This window comes from Octopus bimaculoides, chromosome 25 (assembly GCF_046866305.1).
Source record: "Octopus bimaculoides isolate indiv1 chromosome 25, ASM4686630v1, whole genome shotgun sequence".
Classification (NCBI taxonomy): Eukaryota; Metazoa; Mollusca; class Cephalopoda; order Octopoda; family Octopodidae; genus Octopus; species Octopus bimaculoides.
Window position 1 is genome coordinate 12,784,492 of NC_142952.1, and position 20,095 is coordinate 12,804,586.

The 20,095-nt window shown below is 36.8% G+C and overlaps 1 protein-coding gene across 1 annotated transcript in view; it reads left to right on the forward strand.

Annotated features, from left to right (window-relative positions):
* The window catches only part of LOC106880227 (FIGNL1-interacting regulator of recombination and mitosis), a 35,179-nt gene extending 15,744 nt beyond the window's left edge, over positions 1 to 19,435 (forward strand). Inside the window, exons 11-25 of the mRNA XM_014930091.3 lie at positions 510 to 667; positions 1,260 to 1,408; positions 1,765 to 1,839; positions 2,766 to 2,861; positions 4,548 to 4,611; positions 5,919 to 6,000; positions 8,091 to 8,173; positions 9,620 to 9,764; positions 10,580 to 10,762; positions 11,501 to 11,731; positions 12,704 to 12,814; positions 13,835 to 14,044; positions 14,786 to 14,929; positions 16,632 to 16,685; positions 18,881 to 19,435. Of these exons, the coding sequence (XP_014785577.1) occupies positions 510 to 667; positions 1,260 to 1,408; positions 1,765 to 1,839; positions 2,766 to 2,861; positions 4,548 to 4,611; positions 5,919 to 6,000; positions 8,091 to 8,173; positions 9,620 to 9,764; positions 10,580 to 10,762; positions 11,501 to 11,731; positions 12,704 to 12,814; positions 13,835 to 14,044; positions 14,786 to 14,929; positions 16,632 to 16,685; positions 18,881 to 19,069 (1,974 nt within the window). The 3' untranslated portion in view covers positions 19,070 to 19,435. The remainder of the gene's footprint in view (positions 1 to 509; positions 668 to 1,259; positions 1,409 to 1,764; positions 1,840 to 2,765; positions 2,862 to 4,547; positions 4,612 to 5,918; positions 6,001 to 8,090; positions 8,174 to 9,619; positions 9,765 to 10,579; positions 10,763 to 11,500; positions 11,732 to 12,703; positions 12,815 to 13,834; positions 14,045 to 14,785; positions 14,930 to 16,631; positions 16,686 to 18,880) is intronic.
* Positions 19,436 to 20,095: the final 660 nt, after the last annotated feature.

A 20,095-nucleotide genomic window follows, 5' to 3' on the forward strand; every position in this document is an offset into this window, starting at 1 on the left:
TCACACAAGGATAAAATTTAATTAAAAAAATATATTTCAGACGAATTCATATGTCAACAAAATGACATCAAGAGTTATTTCCCCTGCATATAATTTATGCATATGTAATAAAGAAAAAAACATTTTGATTCACCCATCTGCTAGTTTTGAAGATGATCCAACCAAAATGTAATGAGTTCAAGCCACTCACCCGATGAGTGTTTCTGCCAGATTTGGTGAAAATCCGTTCTGCCATTTTCCAGTAATTTTGCAAACACACAGACAGACAGACAGACACATGCAGGGTACTGAAGAAGTGGACATCAAACTGGTCCTGATGAGGTCAAACAACTGAAGCTGAGGTTTCCTTTAATCGGTGCTCACAGTTTTACCATTTCACTTATTAAAAACTGGTCATGTTTCTAAGTCAGTATTTCCTGTATTAACCAGGTAATACTGACTTGTTGTACCCTGCTGGTCACTATGCACTTCCAATTCTTTCTTGTAATATATTTTTTTCTATTTTCCAGGAAGAAAATCCTTCACAAACAAATGAGAAATCTTTTCAGATGACTTTGAAGATAACTGGTTTCTTAATGAAGGTTTTGGTAAATTTCGTCAAAGAATATGAAAATTACCTTGGCAAAAGTGCTGAATCATTATACCCCCTGATTCTCTACATGTTTAAGTAAGTCATTTGAGGTGAATTCTCACCTGTTCATCATCATCATCATCATCATTTAACATCCATTTTCCATGCTGGCATGGGTTGGACAGCTTGACAGAAACTGGCAAGACCAGGAGCCACATTAGATTCCATGCTCTATTTTGGCTTGGTTTCTACGGCTGGATGTTGTACCTGACAGCAACCACTACACGGTGTGTAGTGGGTGTTTTTTATGGGGCACCATCACTAGTACTGGAAGAATTTTATAGTGGATTGACCCCAGTACTTTTTTTTTTTTTAAGCCTGTTGCTTATTGTATCAGTTCTATTGCTGAACCGCTAAGTTACAGGAACATAAACACACCAATACCAGTTGTCAAATGATAGTGAAGAACAAACACAGACACAAAGACGCACACATATACAATGGACTTCTTTCAGTTTCCATCTACCAAGTCCACTGACAAGGCTCTGGTTAGCCCGAGGCTATAGCAAAAGACACTTGTCCAAAGTTCCACTCTGTGGGACTGAACCCATAGCCATGTGATTGGGAAGAAAGCTTCTTACCATACAGCCATGCCTGTGCTTATAAATTATATTTTTTTTTCTTTTAGGTTTTCTCCTCCTTCTCTCGCTGCTCCAAAACTTATTGAACAAAGTCAACGAGATATCCAGATCCAGTTATTAAATGCCACACAACCACTTCTAACGACACTCATCTTGAACTATCATTTTTGCATTTTAGTTACTGCTGATGAAAATGGTAGGTGTTCCATTTATATTTCTGATTTGTTTGATTAATAGCAAATATATCATTGTTGAGGTGCTTTTTATATATGTCTGTCCATTTATTACAGGTGTCTGTTATTATACAAGGTGGTACTGAAAAGTTCCTGGCTTTGGGTAAAAGAAAATGCAGGAGGATCAGTTAATTATGATTTTATCCAACATGTTCCCCTTCTCAGATTCACACACTTATTGCTGTGATCTTTCAGTTTTTCTAAGCCCTGTAAAAGAACATGGAAAGTTGGGCCTCCAGCCAGGCCTTTCGCAATACCCTTAAAGCCAGGAACTTTTCAGCACTCCTTGTATATCTAAAATATCATATATCTTTGACAGATTTAGATCCTGACCTGGCATTACCAAGAATCTTGCTTCAGATTATGGTTGTAAATCTTCTTCCAAAGGCAAAATGTAAGTACCACTTTGTCTGCTTATTTTGTCCTAACTCATTCCTAGCCAGATGGATAAATGGTGTGTATGAAGGGGACATATGATGGACAGATATGTGTGAAGAGTGATAAGGGTAATCATGCTGGTGACCAGTGAAAGGCACCTGTGCTGGTACTACATAAAGAGGCACTCATGCTGGTGACATATAAAAGACAGACACCCAGTGAACTCTATAAAGTGATTGGCATTAGTTAGGAAGGGCATCCAACTGTAGAAATCATGCCAAAACAGACAATGGAGCCTGGTGCAGCTCACAGCCTTACCAGATCCAGTCGAGCCTTCTAAACCATGCCAGCATGGAAAATGGATGTCAAACGGTGGTGATGATGATGAAGGGAGGTGGGTAATGGGTGAAAAAGTTTCAAATGATGCAAGTGGAAGAGGAAAACCAAAACTGATGGACCACACAAAGTTGTTGACAGAGCAAAGTACTTAAAATGGGTCAGAATGGACAAGCAGAAATAAAACTGTTGAGGATGAAGAGGTGGGTGGTGTAACATGTTATCTAAGGTAAGGTGATATAACTTCTGCCACTATGTTTCTAATTTAACTTATATCTTTATATCGGATCTAGTCCAGTGGTTCTCAACCAGTGGCCATATGACCCTTGGGCGGGGTCATATAAAATTTTGTTGCTAAAATTTATGAGCAATAAATTGCTTATACTTCTGCAATGCACAAAATATTTTAACAATTTTGTTTTTTTATACAAATCCTAATAATAATTAATTATAAAAGTATAATTGGAGTTTTTTTACACATTGAATGGGTATGAGAGTCCACCTGAATAAAATAGGAATCAAAAGGGGTCTATGGGTAAAAAATGGTTGGAACCACTGATCTGGTTTAAAACCTTCTTATTGTGTTCATCTTTGTTGTCTTTGTAGATGACGTCACAGAAGTTTGGTATTCCCCAAGGAAATTTCCAGGAGAACGTTGTTATGACAACATTTTAGCAAGTGTATTTAAAACATTACAGAAATGTAATTTATTTTAGACAATTTTATTTTCCTCATTGTTTTTTGTTTCTATCTTGAATCGGCAAAACCGTCTTACTAATTTGGTATTTGTTTTAATGATGGACTCTCCCGTCCAAGAGGACATGTATGAGTATTCAGCTTTTGCTAAACTACGTGCATACAGGATTTGTTTATATTGATTACATGTATGAGCTCACTCCCTCCATCCAATTGATGTTGCCTGAACAGGTGCATGGTGTGCCATATGTCAGGTGTTGAAGTGATTGCAGAGCAACATGAGATGAAGTGTTTTTGCTCAAGAACACAATGCTCCACCTGGTCTAGAAATTGAAACCACAATCTCGCAATCATGAATGCAACACCCTAACCACTAGGCCACGTATCCTCACTTTTGTTTTGACAATTATAAAAATAATAATAATTAATTTCTAATTTTGGTATAAAACCAGCAATTTTGAAGGTGGAGGAAGTTGATTACATCAACACCAATGCTCAACTGGTACTTATTTTATAGACCCTGAAGGGATGAAGAATAAAGTCAACTTCAGTAGCATATAAACTGAGAATGTTAAGAGCCAGAAGAAACACTGCTAAGCATTATGCCCAGCGTGGTGATGATTCTGTTAGCTTGCTAGCGAGATCGTAGCCAGTACCCCTGGACTGGCTCTTGTGCGGGTAGCTCATAAAATACACCATTTTGAGCGTGGCTGTTGCCAGTACCGCCTGACTGGCCTTCGTAGGATTTTCGAGTGAGATCGTTGCCAGTGCCCCTGGACTGGCTCTTGTGCAGGTGGCACATAAAATACACCATTTTGAGCGTGGTCGTTGCCAGTACACCTGACTGGCCTTTGTGCGGGTGACACGTAAAAGCACCCACTACACTCTCTGAGTGGTTGGCATTAGGAAGGGCATCCAGCTGTAGAAACTCTGCCAAATCAGATTGGAGCCTGGTGTAGCCATCTGGTTTCACCAGTCCTCAGTCAAATCGTCCGACCCATGCTAGCATGGAAAGCGGACGTTAAACGACGACGATGATGATGATGATGATTTCAAATTTTGGCACAAGGCCAGCACTTTTGGGGAAGTGGGTAAGTCAATTACATCAACCCCAGTACTCAACTGGTACTTACTTTATCGACCCTGAAAGGATGAAAGGCAAAGTTGACCTTGGTGGAATTTGAACTCAGAATATAAAGCTGGATGGACTGCCACTAAGCACTTTGCCCAGTGCCATAACAATTCTGACAGCTTGTTGCCATCATAATAATAATAATCCTTTCTAATATGAGCACAAAGCCTGAAATTTTGGGGACAGTTGTAAGTCAATTACATCAACTCCAGTATGTAACTGGTACTTATTTTATCAATCCCAAAAGGATGAAAAGCAAAGTCAACCTCAGCAGAATAATAATAATAATAATAATAATAATAATAATAATAATAATAATAATAATAATAATAATCATAATAATAATCATAATTGAAAGTTGACTCAGTGGATTTCTCTAAAGACACTTTAGAGTCATGTTTAACATCACCCAGAGCCAGGCTTGATATCATTTACAGCCACCCAGTGATGTTAAACTGCGCCACAGATTATATCCACCATCTAAGAATAAGAAACAAAAAGATAATTTGTTCTTTCAATATATTTTGTATATTTATTTGTATTATTTCTGTTATGTGAAGGTTCAGTTGAAATGGCCTCTGATATCAGAATTGCTATAACTGCAGCCATTGGATCTCCTCAAAGGTCAGTTTAGTCTTTTATAAAATATGAAATATTGTGTTTTTTTTTTATTTAGTTGCTTTGTGATTTGAATGTTAAGCATCGAAAAGCATGAGCTGGTTTGATTTTTATTTTATTTCTTTTGTCTGAGGGAAGTGAATAGGGACCATGCCATAGCTTTTAAAGCTTTTTAAGATATCAGGAAAACAGGTGGATTATTGTATATTAGTGGTTGAGAGGAATTTCAGGTAGGTGCACCGTAAGTTGAAAATAATGGAGAAAGTGTATCTAAGAAGAGAGAGATATGATGTAATGGGAAGGAGAAGAGAATTAAGTCAGTGTAGAAATTGGTAAGAATAACAATAATAAGGAATATGTCACTTTTGTTCCATGAAATAGAGCTCCTCTGGTCTTGTTGATACAACAAACCAGTTAGTAGTCAGACAGCACATGGTTTGTGAGTACATCTTTGGATGACAAGATTAAAAAAATGTAGCAGATCTTCATTAATCAAGACAAAGTTCATATAAATGTATTTTTGAGTATATGTGGAAAGAAAATGTTGAAAATCCAAAAGCAAAAATAACAAGTTCCATTAGAGAGTATTCATACAAAAATTAGGTATTGTGAGAAAGTCCATATTTTTTGTTTTGTCTTAAGAAATAAATTGGATAATTTGTGTTGTAGAAAAAATGTTAAAGTTGGCATGGTAGACAGAAATAGGTCAGTTTTATGTTTTGTTTGACCAGTATGTATTTGTTATTAAGACAAGCTAAACAAGAGGAGTTCAGCATTGTAGAAAGTGAAGTTAATATTTGGTTTGACTTGCATTCATAGGCAAGTGGTTCATGATACAGAAGTAAAAGAAAAGGAATTGGACATAAGCAAAAGATTTCTCCTTCAACTTAATGTGTTGCATAATCTGAGACAGGTGAAAACTAGTTGGTTTTCTTCTGTGTTGTTGCTTGCTCGGTGTTTGTAGGAAGGTCAGCTATTTGTCTGTTGTTGAGTGAATGAGCCAAGAGGAAAATTCTTTTGACTTTCACTTTATATCTTTGAAACACCTGCCAGGTAACTGGTATGTGATTCTGAAATGTCAGTGTCACTTGTTATATGAAGGATCAGTTATGGCTACCTTATAAACAATAAAGAAATTAGTCACTTCAGAGGGGCAGAAGCCCCCCCCCCCCCTTTTTTTTTGTGTTTTAGTAGAAAGAGAAACGCCATCTCAGTGTAGGCATGTAGTTGTAGTTTTTAGTGAATGAGGTTTTACTTTTTGCATTGTTTGATGTCAAATGATGGTGATATTTTGTTGTATATTTTAATTCAAGAAACGCCGGTCTCTACGAATATCTCTGCACCAACATTTGTGGCTTTGTGGGCAGTTGGCCAGCTCAGCATTTTGCCGTTGTTGTGAGTATCCCTAATTTCTCATCTTATTTATATCTGTTAACTTAAACCTTTTCCAGGTTAAGCTGAAGTTTGGTTAATTCAGTGTCAGGTCAGAGTAAAATATGTTTATTCTTTTGAATAGTCTGCTATCACAGATTTGTTTCCCTAGCATTACTTCATCTTTCTTACTAAAGAATCATCATCATATGTTTGTTTTCCATGCTGGCATGGGTTGGATGGTTTGACAAGCTGACCAGCTGAAGGGTTGTTCAGGCTCCATGTCTGTGTTGACATGGTTTCTATATCTGGATGCCCTTTCTAATGCCAACCTCTTTACAGAATGTACTGGATGCTTTTACACAGCACCAGTACGGGTGCTCTTTACATGGCACCAGCACTTATGAGCCACAAGATAAGGGATGCTCAGCTGGAGAGGGTTGCAAAGGACAAGCCTGGGTGTGAGAGCAACCACACTTTTACTTAGCTTGGCATGTCTTCACAAGCAGGGCAAACCGCCAGGAGTCTCAGTTCCCTGTCATCCCTGCTGTGAGTCCCAATGTTTGTACATCCTTTCCCACCACTTCATCCCATGTCTTCTTGGGTCTACCCCTTCCCCATGTTCCCTCTACAATTAGAGAATGGCATCTTTTGATGCAACTGTCCTTCATACACTTTATATGACCACACCAACACAGTCTTCTCTCTTGCACACTGCATCTGATGCTACATATACCCAGTTTTTCTCTCAAATCACTTACACTCTGTCATATATGCACAGTGACATTACCCATCCAGCAAAGTATACTATCTTCATTTGTTTCAAGTTTTTGCAGGAATAAATTACACTAAATTGGATTTTACCTGCACAACAGGTACTGGACTGACCATATTGTTAAAGTCAATTTTTTTATTGAACAAAATATTTCTACAACCCGTAAAACCCTATAAACCAAGAAGACTTAAGAAGAAATGAATTAGAATCCTGGATGTCAGAGGTGTAATGATGTCAATTTGGGATTGACAAAGAGGCATAACATTACAGACCTATTCAACCCATATCGATATATTAAAAATGAGTGAGATAAATGGATGATTTGATGATCAGTAATTTATGTAGAACATTTCTGTGACTCTCAATTGCTCAACACATGGAAAAGAATAGACGTAATTGTTTCAAAAGATGGTCAGTTGATACGTCCACCTTGGTTAATCAATTGTTGCACAATGCAAATATTTTAATGGAAATTTTCTGATTCATCTAAAAATATTTTTAATATATATTTGTTAAATATATATTTGATTCATCTAAAATATATATTTAATATATATTTGTTTCATCTCTCTCTCTCCCCCAATATATATACATATATATAAACAAACCAGCATGTGTGTTTTCTGTGATGATTTGATAAGTGGTGCCAAGTATTACAATTCTGTAAATAATAATAATATTGCATAAGCGTTCACTGTGTACTGGCTAAAGGAAATAATCTAATATTGGGGCAAATAGGCCCTCACAGTAGTGCTGTTTTTCACAGTGATCAGTTATAAGTTTTATGATCATAAAAAATATTATTTATATATATATATATATATAATTTAGAGAAAAAAACCCACAATTATTTAATTCATCCATGAAAATCCACAATCATATATAGAAAAATTTAATAAGTAAATACACTAAAAAGACCTATAATAAAAATCAAAAAAGTACAAAGTAATAAATATTTTAATATTTATAATAAGTAATTAGTAATAATAAGTAATAAATATTTTAATGTTTATTACTTTGTACTTTTTTGATTTTTATTATAGGTCTTTTTAGTGTATTTACTGATTAAATTTTTCTATATGTGATTGTGGATTTTCATGGATGAATTAAATAATTGTGGGTTTTTTTTCTCTAAATTATATATTTATATATTATATATTGTGAAATTTAATTTAATTTTGATAAATTAAATTGAATTTTTCCCTGTAAATTTGGAATTTTTTCCCTAATATTATTATTATTATTATATATATATATATATATATATATATATATATATATATATATACACACAAAATATATACATGCACACCCACAATAAATCTGTTGTCTGTTACAGGAGTCTGTCCTCTTGACCAACTTACTCCACAGTAATCCTTACTGTAAAATGATGGCCTGTGATGTTTGGTGTTTCATTGGACGGTGAATATTGAGATTTATATTGTTGTTCTTTATTGATTTCTTATAATAAACAACAAAAATGTATTAAATCTAGTGTCAAAAATCTTGATGAAATAGAGACCTGTAATCAAATGCATTCCAACCATGTCCACCCTGTCGTATATCTAGGACTACATTGTCTCTGTTCTTTTTTAATTTGCTGTAAGTTGTCATTCAACAATCATTCACTTGTAGAATGTGATTAGCGTGAATCAGAAAATTCCATAGAACTGGGGTTTGGGAAGGAAGTCCTTTGACCAGGTAACTTGTCTAGAAAATATTGATACTGAGGCAGATGTAATTATTCATCATCATCGTCATTTATCGTCCGCTTTCCATGCTGGCATGAGTTGGACATTTTGACTGAGAACTGGCAAGCCGGAAGGCTGCACCGGGCTCCAATCTGATTTGGCAAGGTTTCTACAACTGGATGGCCTTCCTAATGCCAACCACTCCAGGAGTGTAGTGAGTGCTTTGTACATATCACTGGCACAGGTGCCAGTCAGGTGGCACTGGCATCAGCCACGCTCAAATGTTGCTTTTTACGTGCCACTGGCATGGGTGCCAGTCAGGCGGCACTGGCATTAGCCACAACTACGATTTCACTCAGTTCAACAGGTCTTCATAAGCACAACACTTGTATGTGTCTAACACCTCATCAACTAACACTTTGTTGGTTATGAGGATGAGAGTTCCAGTTGATCCCATGAATGGAACAGCCTGCTCCTGAAATTAACATGCAAGTGACTGAGCACTCCATAGACCTACGTACCCTTAATATAGTTCTCAGGGAGATTCAGCATAACACAGAATGTGAATTACAAATACTACTCATTTTTGCCAGTCAAGTGGACTGGAGCAACATGAAATAAAGTGTCTTGCTCAAGGACACAATGCTTTGTTGGGAATTGAACTTATGATTGTGAGCCGAATGCCCTAACCACTAAGCCACGCACCTTTGCTGTAACATGACATGAAATATTGAAGAAATGTAAGACTTGTAGAAGCTACAAATAGGCAACAAGTTTTAGATGTGCCATTCACATCTCATCACTTATCTAATTCATCATCATCATCATCATCGTTTAACGTCCGCTTTCCATGCTAGCATGGGTTGGACGATTTGACTGAGGACTGGTGAAACCGGATGGCAACACCAGGCTCCAGTCTGATTTGGCAGAGTTTCTACAGCTGGATGCCCTTCCTAACGCCAAAAAACTGCTCTTGGCAGAATCATTTATTTTCACATTTCAAATGAACTGAAATACTGATATGCCTTAATTGATGGTGGTTTTTGGAAACATAGGAGAAGACTTATTGTACTTTCTGGTGTGGTTGTAGATTGAACAATGTTCTTCTGTTGTGCTGTACATAAATATAATATTACTTTACAGCCTATCTATTTTCTCTATTGTTTCTACTTAATAGTTATGGCAGTGCTGCTTTGTGTCATCACCATGTGAAGATCCTGGCAGCTGTGTGGCTAGCTCTAGACTGGTCTCAGACTCAGTTTTATGAACATGTCCTTCAGCTCTACCACAGACTCTTCAAGTTTCAGTTAATTAACGACCAGGTGAGGGAAAATAATTTCTAACATCTTGCCTAATCTTTTTTCACTCTCATCTCTTCATCACCTCATACCATTACTCCACCTCTTATATATTTATCTCCTCACACCACTAGGAAAGCTGTAATGTGTTGTAAGTAGGTCCCCTCATTTTTGCTAGCTGAGTGGACTGCAGCAATGTGAAATAAAGTGTCTTGCTAAAGGACATAGCACAGTCAGGAATTGAACTCACGACCTTATGATCGTAAGCTGAATAGCCTAACCACTATAGCACTACAAGAAACATTGAAAAGATGTAAGACTTGTAGAAGCCGCAAATAGGCAACAAGTCTTGGATGTTCTCAAACCAGGTTCTATCACACGTGGTGAGTGACCACTTGTGTTTAAGAACTTCTTGTGTGTATACACGAGACTAGTGTTTGGACAATTGACCAGCAATTGCTATGTAACTCAGTAAACTTTACTTCCGTATATGAAAATATGAACTAAACAGAAAGTTGGTGTGGGTTAAAATTCATTATACGAGTAGTCAGTTTTCTAACCATAACTATTGATGTTCTTGTGAAATATGTTGTCTTAGGATTGTGATCCTGTTATAAAGATACTCTTTAGAAAATTTGCCAACTATACTGAGTTTCTCTTACTACATTTTTTTTTTTTTTAATGTAGTTCCATATGTTAGGATTTAATTATATTTCCATTGGTTTATATATATATATATATATATATATATATATATATATATATATATATATATATATATATATATATATTATGTTTGATATTCAAAACTGTTTTTATAGCTAACAATTGTATTTTAGGAAGAAATTCTCAAGTTATACCCACCAGCGAACAATCTTTCTCTCTGGAGTCTTGCACAATTAGATACACTTCAAGAAACAATATCATCTCCCCTTAAAAGTGAGTTGGTGCAGACCAGTGCAAAAATCATCCACAGCTTGTGTTCCTCGGAAACATTCTCTGACAAAGATATGAAGTCTTATGTAAGTGTGTTTAATGGTGTTTTGTTTTATTTTTTTCTATTAAACAGAATATGTTTACAGAAATGGTTTTATAACTGAATTAAATATCTCCTGAGAATTTATTTTCATTTGTCTAATTAAGATCTCCAGCATCTACAAAATACCAGTAATACACTCTGCCCAGTCACTCAGTTATACTTCTTTCTCAACAACATTTAATCAAAGGAGATTATTTCTTTAGCCGTGAGTTGGAGGAGGGACAGTGTAGAGTCTCTGATAATCTTGGAAAGGAAGGTGAAACATCAGACTGGAGAGGTGATCCAAATGCTTGCACCAGTGTACCTGTAACCGGACATAACACTGGATTATGTCCTTTTAATCGTGCGTGCATGTGCACACATCTATTAATAGCCCTGAGATGTAAATAAAACGGATCACACATGTAAAATCTGGCTGCTTGACTTATAATTGTAAAACAACATATGACAGTACCCAAGAACAAGGTGGTTGTCAAACTGGGTGACAACACATTCAGTCCACTATAACAAGTTCTATCGATATATACCTTGTATATATTTGTCCATCTTGCCTTTCAAAATCCACTGAATTATTCATTTGAAAGATAATTATTTATTATGATGCTCAGAAATGATTATGCAGTTTTTTAAAATGCCTATTGCTGGATTTGAACCTATAACACTTATTTACTGTCCTTTTTAATGATAACCACTTAACTGGTATTCTTTCTTCCATTTACAGCTTGATGTCCTCAAGTGCCTCCACAGTTTAAGTCGATATTTGGTGACATTATCCCAATCAGGAAGCACCCTTCATTATTTGGTTTTACAACGTCTGGCAATGATGTGGTCAGCTGAGCCAAAGTTGAGCAACTCAGCTGGCAGCAAGTGTTATCATTCTCTCATACTCAGCAGTCTTCTTGCTACATCAGCCCAGTTACTCCCAGTCATGAAGCCAGCACACATATCTTCCGTATGTACCTCTTATATCACACAAAATATTATTGTTCTTTTATTTACAGTACATGGGTAAAGTTTCAGGTGCAAACCTATCCTCTTTCTCTCTTCTCTCCTGCAACTAAAATGGATTTTCTTCCTCTCAACAAGCAATACAAATACTTCTGTCATCCACAGCCACTTAATTCTACCGTTCCTTTCTCCTTTAGAATTCCAGTGTCTAATCCTTCCAATTATGTATTTCTTCTGTCCAAACTGGCATAATATTACCACCTTTCATCCCACAAGATTTATTTATCTGTTTGCCTTGTGATTGCATAATAATTGCAAACAAGTGTCACCATCCTACAAGTGGTGCTGCTGTTTGTTTCCAGTCTTCTGTGAAAACACATCCGACCTAAATTACACAAGTGCGCAAATTACATGGGTTTTTACAGTATTGTTAATATTGATTGTTTGACTTCAGGTGCTGAACTGGCAGACTCGTTAGCACACCAGGCAAAATGCTTAGTCAGATTTTGTCTGTCCTTACATTCTGAGTTCAAATTGCACCAAGGTCAACTTTGCTTTTCATCCTTTCAGGGTTGATAAGATAAGTACCAGTTGAACACTGGGATCAATGTAATTGATTTATTCCCCCCCCTAAATTGCTGACCTTGTGCCAAAATTTGAAACCAACAATGTTTGACTTAATGCAGCAAGCAGGCAGGATTGTTAGCATGATGGGCAAAATGCTCAACAATGTTTTGCCCATCCTCATGTTTTGAGTTCATATTGCGCTGAGGACGACTTTGCCTTACAGCCTTTCAGGATGGGGTTGACAAAATAAGTACAGGTCGAATGCTGGGGAGGGGGGGGTGGAATTGACTTATTCCCTTCTCTGAAAATTGTTGACCTTGTCCCAAAATTTGAAATCAATATTGTTTGTTTGACTTGGTCTTGAATGAGATTAAATGTTGTCACTAATTCTTGTTTATTTTGTCAACAGATTCTGAACGCATTGGAAAAATTATTTGATTTGGAACCAGATGAAATTCTACGTTTAGCTACTTCGTTGTTTTTGAAAGAGATTGGCAAAGTTGACTTACAAAATAATGAAGTAAGAGCTTATTGTTGTTGTTATTTTTATCATCCTCATCATCACTGTGGATTGGCAGAATTGTTAGAACATTGAGCATTACCGATTTACTAAGAATATTTTAGAGAGAGAGAGAGAGAGAGAGAGAGAGAGAGAGAGTGTGTGTGTGTGTGTGTTTATGAAGGGTTGGGGTGAGAATATTTCTTATACTAAAATTGATTAAAACGTTTTATTCTTAAAGATATTTATCCATTGGATGGCGTTAGGAAGGGCATCCAGCTGTAGAAACTCTGCCAGATCAGACTGGAGCCTGGTGTAACCATCCGGTTCACCAGTCCTCAGTCAAATCGTCCAACCCATGCCAGCATGGAAAGCGGATGTTAAACGATGATGATGATGATGATCACAGTCATGACTTCTGAGGACATTAAGCAATGGATACAGTGAAAAAGTGGCCATCAGGAATTGATCTTAGACCACATTCTTAGGTCTGCTAGGAACTTAATCCTGCTGTTGCCCAATGTGTGTGTGTGTAAGGCTTGGCTGTGTGGTTAAGAAACTTACCTCCCAACTAGATGGTTGCAAGTTCACTCCCACAGTGTGACATCTTGGGCAAGTGTCTTCTACTATACTCCTGAGCTAACCAAAGCCTTGTGAGTGAATTTGGGAAATGCAAACTGAAAGAATTCCATGTCATATTTATCTGTTTGCCTTGTGATTGCATAATAATTGCAAACAGGTGTCACCATCCTACAAGAGGTACTGCTGTTTGTTTTCAGCCTTCTGTAAAAACACATCTGACCTGGAGAAATATTACCTTGCTTGTAAAAAGGTAAGGGTTGATGACAGGAAGAGCATCTGGCTGTAGAAAATTTGTCTCAACAAATTCTGCCTGACCCATGCAAGCATGGAAATGTGGGCATTAAATTGACAATGATGATATAATTGTCAGAGACCTAAACTTTGCATTATTACAAATTTTCAGTATAATCAAAATAAAAATCTGTAAAATGATTTTAAAAAAAAATTCTTTATTTTTAGGTTTCTGCGAAAATGGGGTCCACTTTTCCAAAAATATTTCAACATTTGCTCTTTGATTCTAACAGTCTGCTCCATCACCAGGCTATTGAGGCATTTGCCTCATTTGCCCAGGAGACCAACTGTGAGTCTCTGGTTCCACAATGTCTTCTAATGTCAAATTCTACAAAAGAAATAATACTTCAGGACACTGCAATAACTTTTCTAAATCATGTAAGTAAACTTCTTTCTTCTTTTATTGCAAAGGAAGAATTATTTGGCTTCTGTGTAGAAGATATTAAATCTGTCTGAGCCTGGGTTGTTGTTTAGCCCCAATTTGGCTTTGACCAAGTAGACACTATGATCAAACGGGTTCCAGCTATGCCCACCTCATAAGTTACATATGAATAACAAACAATAAAGCTGCTGTATTCCACACTTGTAATTCACCCCTACCAATAAAAATATTTCCCCCACCCCCTACTGAAGGAGATTTCCTTGTGAACTGTGTTGTTTGGGGAGCATAGACTTTTATGTTCAGTGGATTGTGGCAACTTCATTAGTGGTGGTCAGTAGATCTGACCAGCCTGGACACTGTATATATGGTGTGCATATATGTATGTGTGTGTATATATACATACACACACATTGGTTTGTAAAAAAGAATTTTTTGTTTGAATCAATTCAACCATGATACTTTCATGATGTCTTTTATAAGCTTCCAGTAAATGGAAGCTACAACTTGGAATGGTCTCACTTATTGTCAAAGTACCTATAGCTCTCTCTCTCTCTCTCTCTCTCTCTCTCTCTCTCTCTCTCTCTCTCTCTCTCTCTCTCTATCTATCTATCTATACATATATACCACACACAAACACACACTGTTATAGTATCTTTATCTGTAATACTCTACCCTGACCTTTTCACCCTGGTAAATTGTACATCGTGACTAATTAGTGGTTTACAATTTCATTGCAGACGGCATACAGCTGTGATGGTTTCAAGCAGGCCAAATACCTCTCGTCTCAAAGACTTATCATCAATGAAGATTTTGTGATTGCTTGGAAACCAGAGCAAAATAAAAAACAGCAACCTGAAGATAGTCCAGAAGATTTATTGAAGGTCAGACATATTTCCAATTTACCATCACTTCCACCACCACCACCACTACCACACTTCTACCATCCTCATCACCATCATAGGTTCTTTCACATATTATCATGAAGAATGATATACAATACAACATTAACTTTTGCACATCTCAGTACAGTTTCTGTGATGTCCAATCTTCACGAGTTTGTTACATCTGTTGATACAATTGTAGTTACATTATATTAATGATATCTAGAGATGAGGGCAAGTGGGTCATAGAGAGTCCACTACAGTACTATTACGCTATGTTGGTTTCAAATTTTGGCACAAGACCAGAAATTTTGTGGGAGGGGCTGAGTCAATTAAATCAACCCCAGTGCTCAACTGGTACTTATTTTATTGACCTCGAACAGATGAAGGGCAAAGTCAAACCCAGCAGCAATTGAACCCAGAACACAAAAAAGGACGAAATGCTAACAATTCTACCGTCTTACTGCCTTTACATTAAGATGGTAGAATTCTACCGACTTTCTGCCTTTACATTAAGACGGTAGAATTCTACTGCCTTGCTGCCTTTACATTAAGACGGTAGAATTCTACCATCTTGCTGCTTGTATATTAATGCTATCTAGAGGCCACACCAGTGCAAATTACTCTGTTAACATTTAATGTATGGATCATTAAAAATTTACAATAATATTTAGTTAAAAAAAATAAATGGTAAAGACCCCCTTCAATCATGAATGACCATGAGATTATGCCTAGAAAGTTCCCCTCCAAGGCACAAGTCTGGGCAAGGTTTCTTATGGAAGACCAGCAGTGGCTCATGCATGGCAGTCTCTCGTCTCCATGCCACCAATGTTATCCAAGGGAAAGGCAAAGGCCAATACAGCTTGGTACCAGTGACGTCGCAACTTATTTCTACAGCTGAGTGAACTGGACTGATGTGAAATAAAGTGTCTTACTCAAGAACATAACACACAGCCTGGTCTAGGAATCGAACTCACTACCTCATGCTCTAACCATTGAGCCATGTACTGTGGTTACTAAAATAATATTTGTTATCCCAAAAGATATGTAACTTCCTTCCACTTCTCCAATGACATTGCTGCAAATCACTCAATGTATAGAAATGTATATTTGTTGGCCAGAAAAAAATAGAATTGTTTAGAAATGAAATAATTTTGACATTTCATCAACATTGGAAACAATACTTCAACGGATGTCAACACATTTAATACAGCAACCAGCAGTTTAACCCTGTAGCACAGGGATCCCCAAACTTTTTAGACCATCGACCCCTTCATGGAATCTTTGACCCCCCTCATCCACCACTGGGTGTGTACAAGAAAATAAATAATAATAATATTAATTAAGTACAGTTCTATATTTAAGAGATGGGTAATTATGTACATTATATACATTTGATGGATATTTGTCCTCATCTTGTTCGTTGTTAACACAACGTTTCAGCTGATATACCCTCCAGCCTTCATCAGGTGTCTTAAGGAAATTTCAAACCTGGGTTCTCATTCCTAAGGTATTTTTCAATGTTGTTGTTGTTGTTCAGTTCACTGCCTGGAATCGAACTCAGAATCTTGGGGTTAGTAGCCCACGCTCTTAACCACACTACACCATATGCCCATGGCGACCCCTGCTCTAAACTTAGTTGTAGTCTTAATAAAATTTGTTCTGGAAATGTTTAAGAAAATAGAATTTTGTTTTATTTCAGGATCAAGAAACAACAGTTGAGGCTCAACACATGTCAGATACAGAATCTGAGGAGGTAAGATACATCAGTTATTATCTTTACATTTAATGTAGAAAGTATAGCGGTACAAGAGCTACAACTTTTGAAATGGTGGGATGCTTCAAGGTTTAAACATTACTTCAGTGAGTACCCAATGGTATGATCAATAAAATATAGGTAAGGCAGTGGTTCTAATCCTTGTCACTACCAATTACCCCTTTCTATTAAAATGAATTCTCCCATGGACCCCAAACTTTTTAATGTTTTTCTACTCAATTCATTTTATTACTTTTCCCATTTTCATCTTAACTGAAAGATATTAATTACAAGCACCCATGCCAGTACCATGCATAAGCACTCATGCTGGTGCCACATAAAACACACCCAGCACACTCTGTGATTGGCATTAGGAAGGGCATCTAGCTGTAAAAACCTCGCCAAATCAGACTGGAGCTAAATCAAAATCAACCTAGCCAAATCAAAAGGCAGTGAGCTGGCAGAAGGGTTAGCATGCTGGGCGAAATGCTTAGCGGTATTTCATCTGTCTCTATGTTCTGAGTTCAAATTCCGCTGAGGTCGGCTTTGCCTTTCATCCTTTCGGGGTCGATAAATTAAGTACCAGTTACACACTGGGGTCGGTGTAATCGACTTAATCCCTTTGTCTGTCCTTGTTTGTCCCCTTGTGGGCAATGAAGAAATAAGACTGGAACCTGGTGCAGTTCTCTTGCTATCCAGATCTGGTCAGACCGTCCAACCCATGCCAGCATGGAAAACAGAGCTTAGATGTTGTTGATGATGATGATGATGAATAATTAGTGGGTAATAAAACAGTTTACACTGAACACATGAGTAGTGCCATCTTAGTGGATCTACATGGATCTATGGGGTCCAAAGTTGGGATCTGCCAAGTAAAGAGTTAGAATCAGGTTTGATAAAATAGAGTAAGAAACTGAAAGAATCCCATTGTGTGTATATATATATATACATATATATATATATATATATATATATATATGTGTGTGTATGTATGTGTTTGTCCTTCCACCATCACTTGACAACCGATGTTGGTATGTTTATGTTCCCGTAACTTAACGGTTTGGCAAAAAAGTCCAATATATTAAGTGCTAGATTTACAAAGAATAAGTCATGGGGTCCATTTGTTCAACTAAAGGCGGTGCTCCAGCATGGCTGCCGTCAAATGACTGAAACAAGTAAAAGAATAATAGGTTTGTCTCTGCACTGCCTGCCAACAGTATTTGTCTCTACAGTGAGGGTACATAACTTAGTGGTTAGAGTATTTGGCTCCAGATTGTAAACTCTTGATTTCAATTCTCGGCAGCGCATTGTGTCCTTGAGCAAGACACTTTATTTCATGTTGCTCCAGTCGACTCAGCTGGCAAAAATAAGTTGTACCTGTATTTCAGAAGGACCAGCCATGTCACATTCTGTATCATGCTGAATCTCCCTGAGAAGTTACGTTAAGTGTACACGTGTCTGTGGAGTGCTCAGCCACCTGCACATTAATTTCAGGAGCAGGTTGTTCTGTTGATTGGATCAGCTGGAACACTCGCTGTCATAACAGAGTGCCAGTTTTTTTAATTTATTTCTACATGACTCCAGGTGGTGCCACAGCACAGCCACAATCTGATGACCGAAACAAATAAAAGGTAAACGGTAACATACCTACAGGCTTATCTACACACATACACATATACCTACACACTCATCTCTGCATATATATCTACACACATACACATATACCTACATACTCATCTCTGCATATATATCAACACACATACACATATACCTACATATTCATCTCTGCATATATATCTACACACATACACATATACCTACATACTCATCTCTGCATATATATCTACACACATATACCTACATACTCATCTCTGCATATATATATCTACACACATATACCTACATACTCATCTCTGCATATATATATCTACACACATATACCTACATACTCATCTTTGCATATATATCTACACACATACACCTACATACTCATCTCTGCATATATATATCTACACACATATACCTACATACTCATCTCTGCATATATATATCTACACACATATACCTACATACTCATCTCTGCATATATATCTACACACACATACACATATACCTACATACTCATCTCTCCATATACTTCCCTCCCCACCACACACACATTCTTACACTTCAGGCACAATATTCTTCTTTTGCAGCCTCTTAAGAAAAAACTGAAGACCAAGACCAGTTCAGACATATGGGATGAAGAGTATCGGAACATCATAGACTTACTACAGGGCAACGTGAACAAACTACAGTTACTACAAGATCGAGGTGCCTCTCCACCTACCTGGGTAACTACAGAACTAGAAACAATCTGTAAACAACTAGGAACTTTCCAATGATGGCTATGTGTATGTATGTGTGAGGACAGTTGTGTACTGTAAAACAAAAGAAATGGATTTGTATATAGACTCTGATTATCAGCTCGTCATAATAACCTTTTATTGTCACTGGGCAACATGTGGAGGAACATGTTTAAATACTAATAATAGCCTTTTTGGAACTTTTTCTTTGCAATCTGTGATATTTTATATCCAAAATGTTCCATCAGTCTGTTGTGAGGTTGAAAATGGTCGAGGCAGCAATTTACTAGAACTGGATACTTATACAATATTTAATTAGATGTCCGGTTGATCTGAGTTCAAATCCTGATAAAGCTGACATCACTTTTCATCTTTCTGCAATTGATAAAATAATTACCAAGAAAATACTTTCTCCTGTTGTTTAACACCATTTCAGTTGTTGTTACTCATGCAAATCTGTGGCCAAAGATATTCCTTGGTTTTGAATTCTAGTCAAAGCCTGTTCACTGTATTTTTGTGACTGATGGCCTTTACAAAACATATTACATCAAATTTCTCCTCCCCTGTAAATATTAGTGTTCTCTTTATAGTCATACACTCTGAGTCACAGCTAACACATGACAGGTTCATAGAATATCTCTAGTTCAAAAGTTCCTGGCTGGTCATTATTTTACATCAGTGAGTTCTTTGTATTTGAGCTCACCATGTAATTTTAGTCTGAAAACTGAATTATTTTCAATAAAAATCTCCAACATCTTTATGAAATACAAATGATAAATTTTGTTGTGCCAAGCAAGAATCATTATGCCAATATTGATAACACACACATACTGGCTCAATTTCACACTTTTATTATTAAATTGGTTGAATATCTAATGAATAAACTAACCAATCATTTAACTTGTCGGTTAAATGATCCTTTTTTTTTTCCTGTTCATCTCAGTTTTTTTGTTTGCAACCTTTTCAGTGACAAAAACAAAACAATGAAGTCAAAAGCCAAACCCTGAATAAGTCAGTAAGGCCTGTGTGCACACGTGGACTAACACACAGGTGATCCCACTGCCA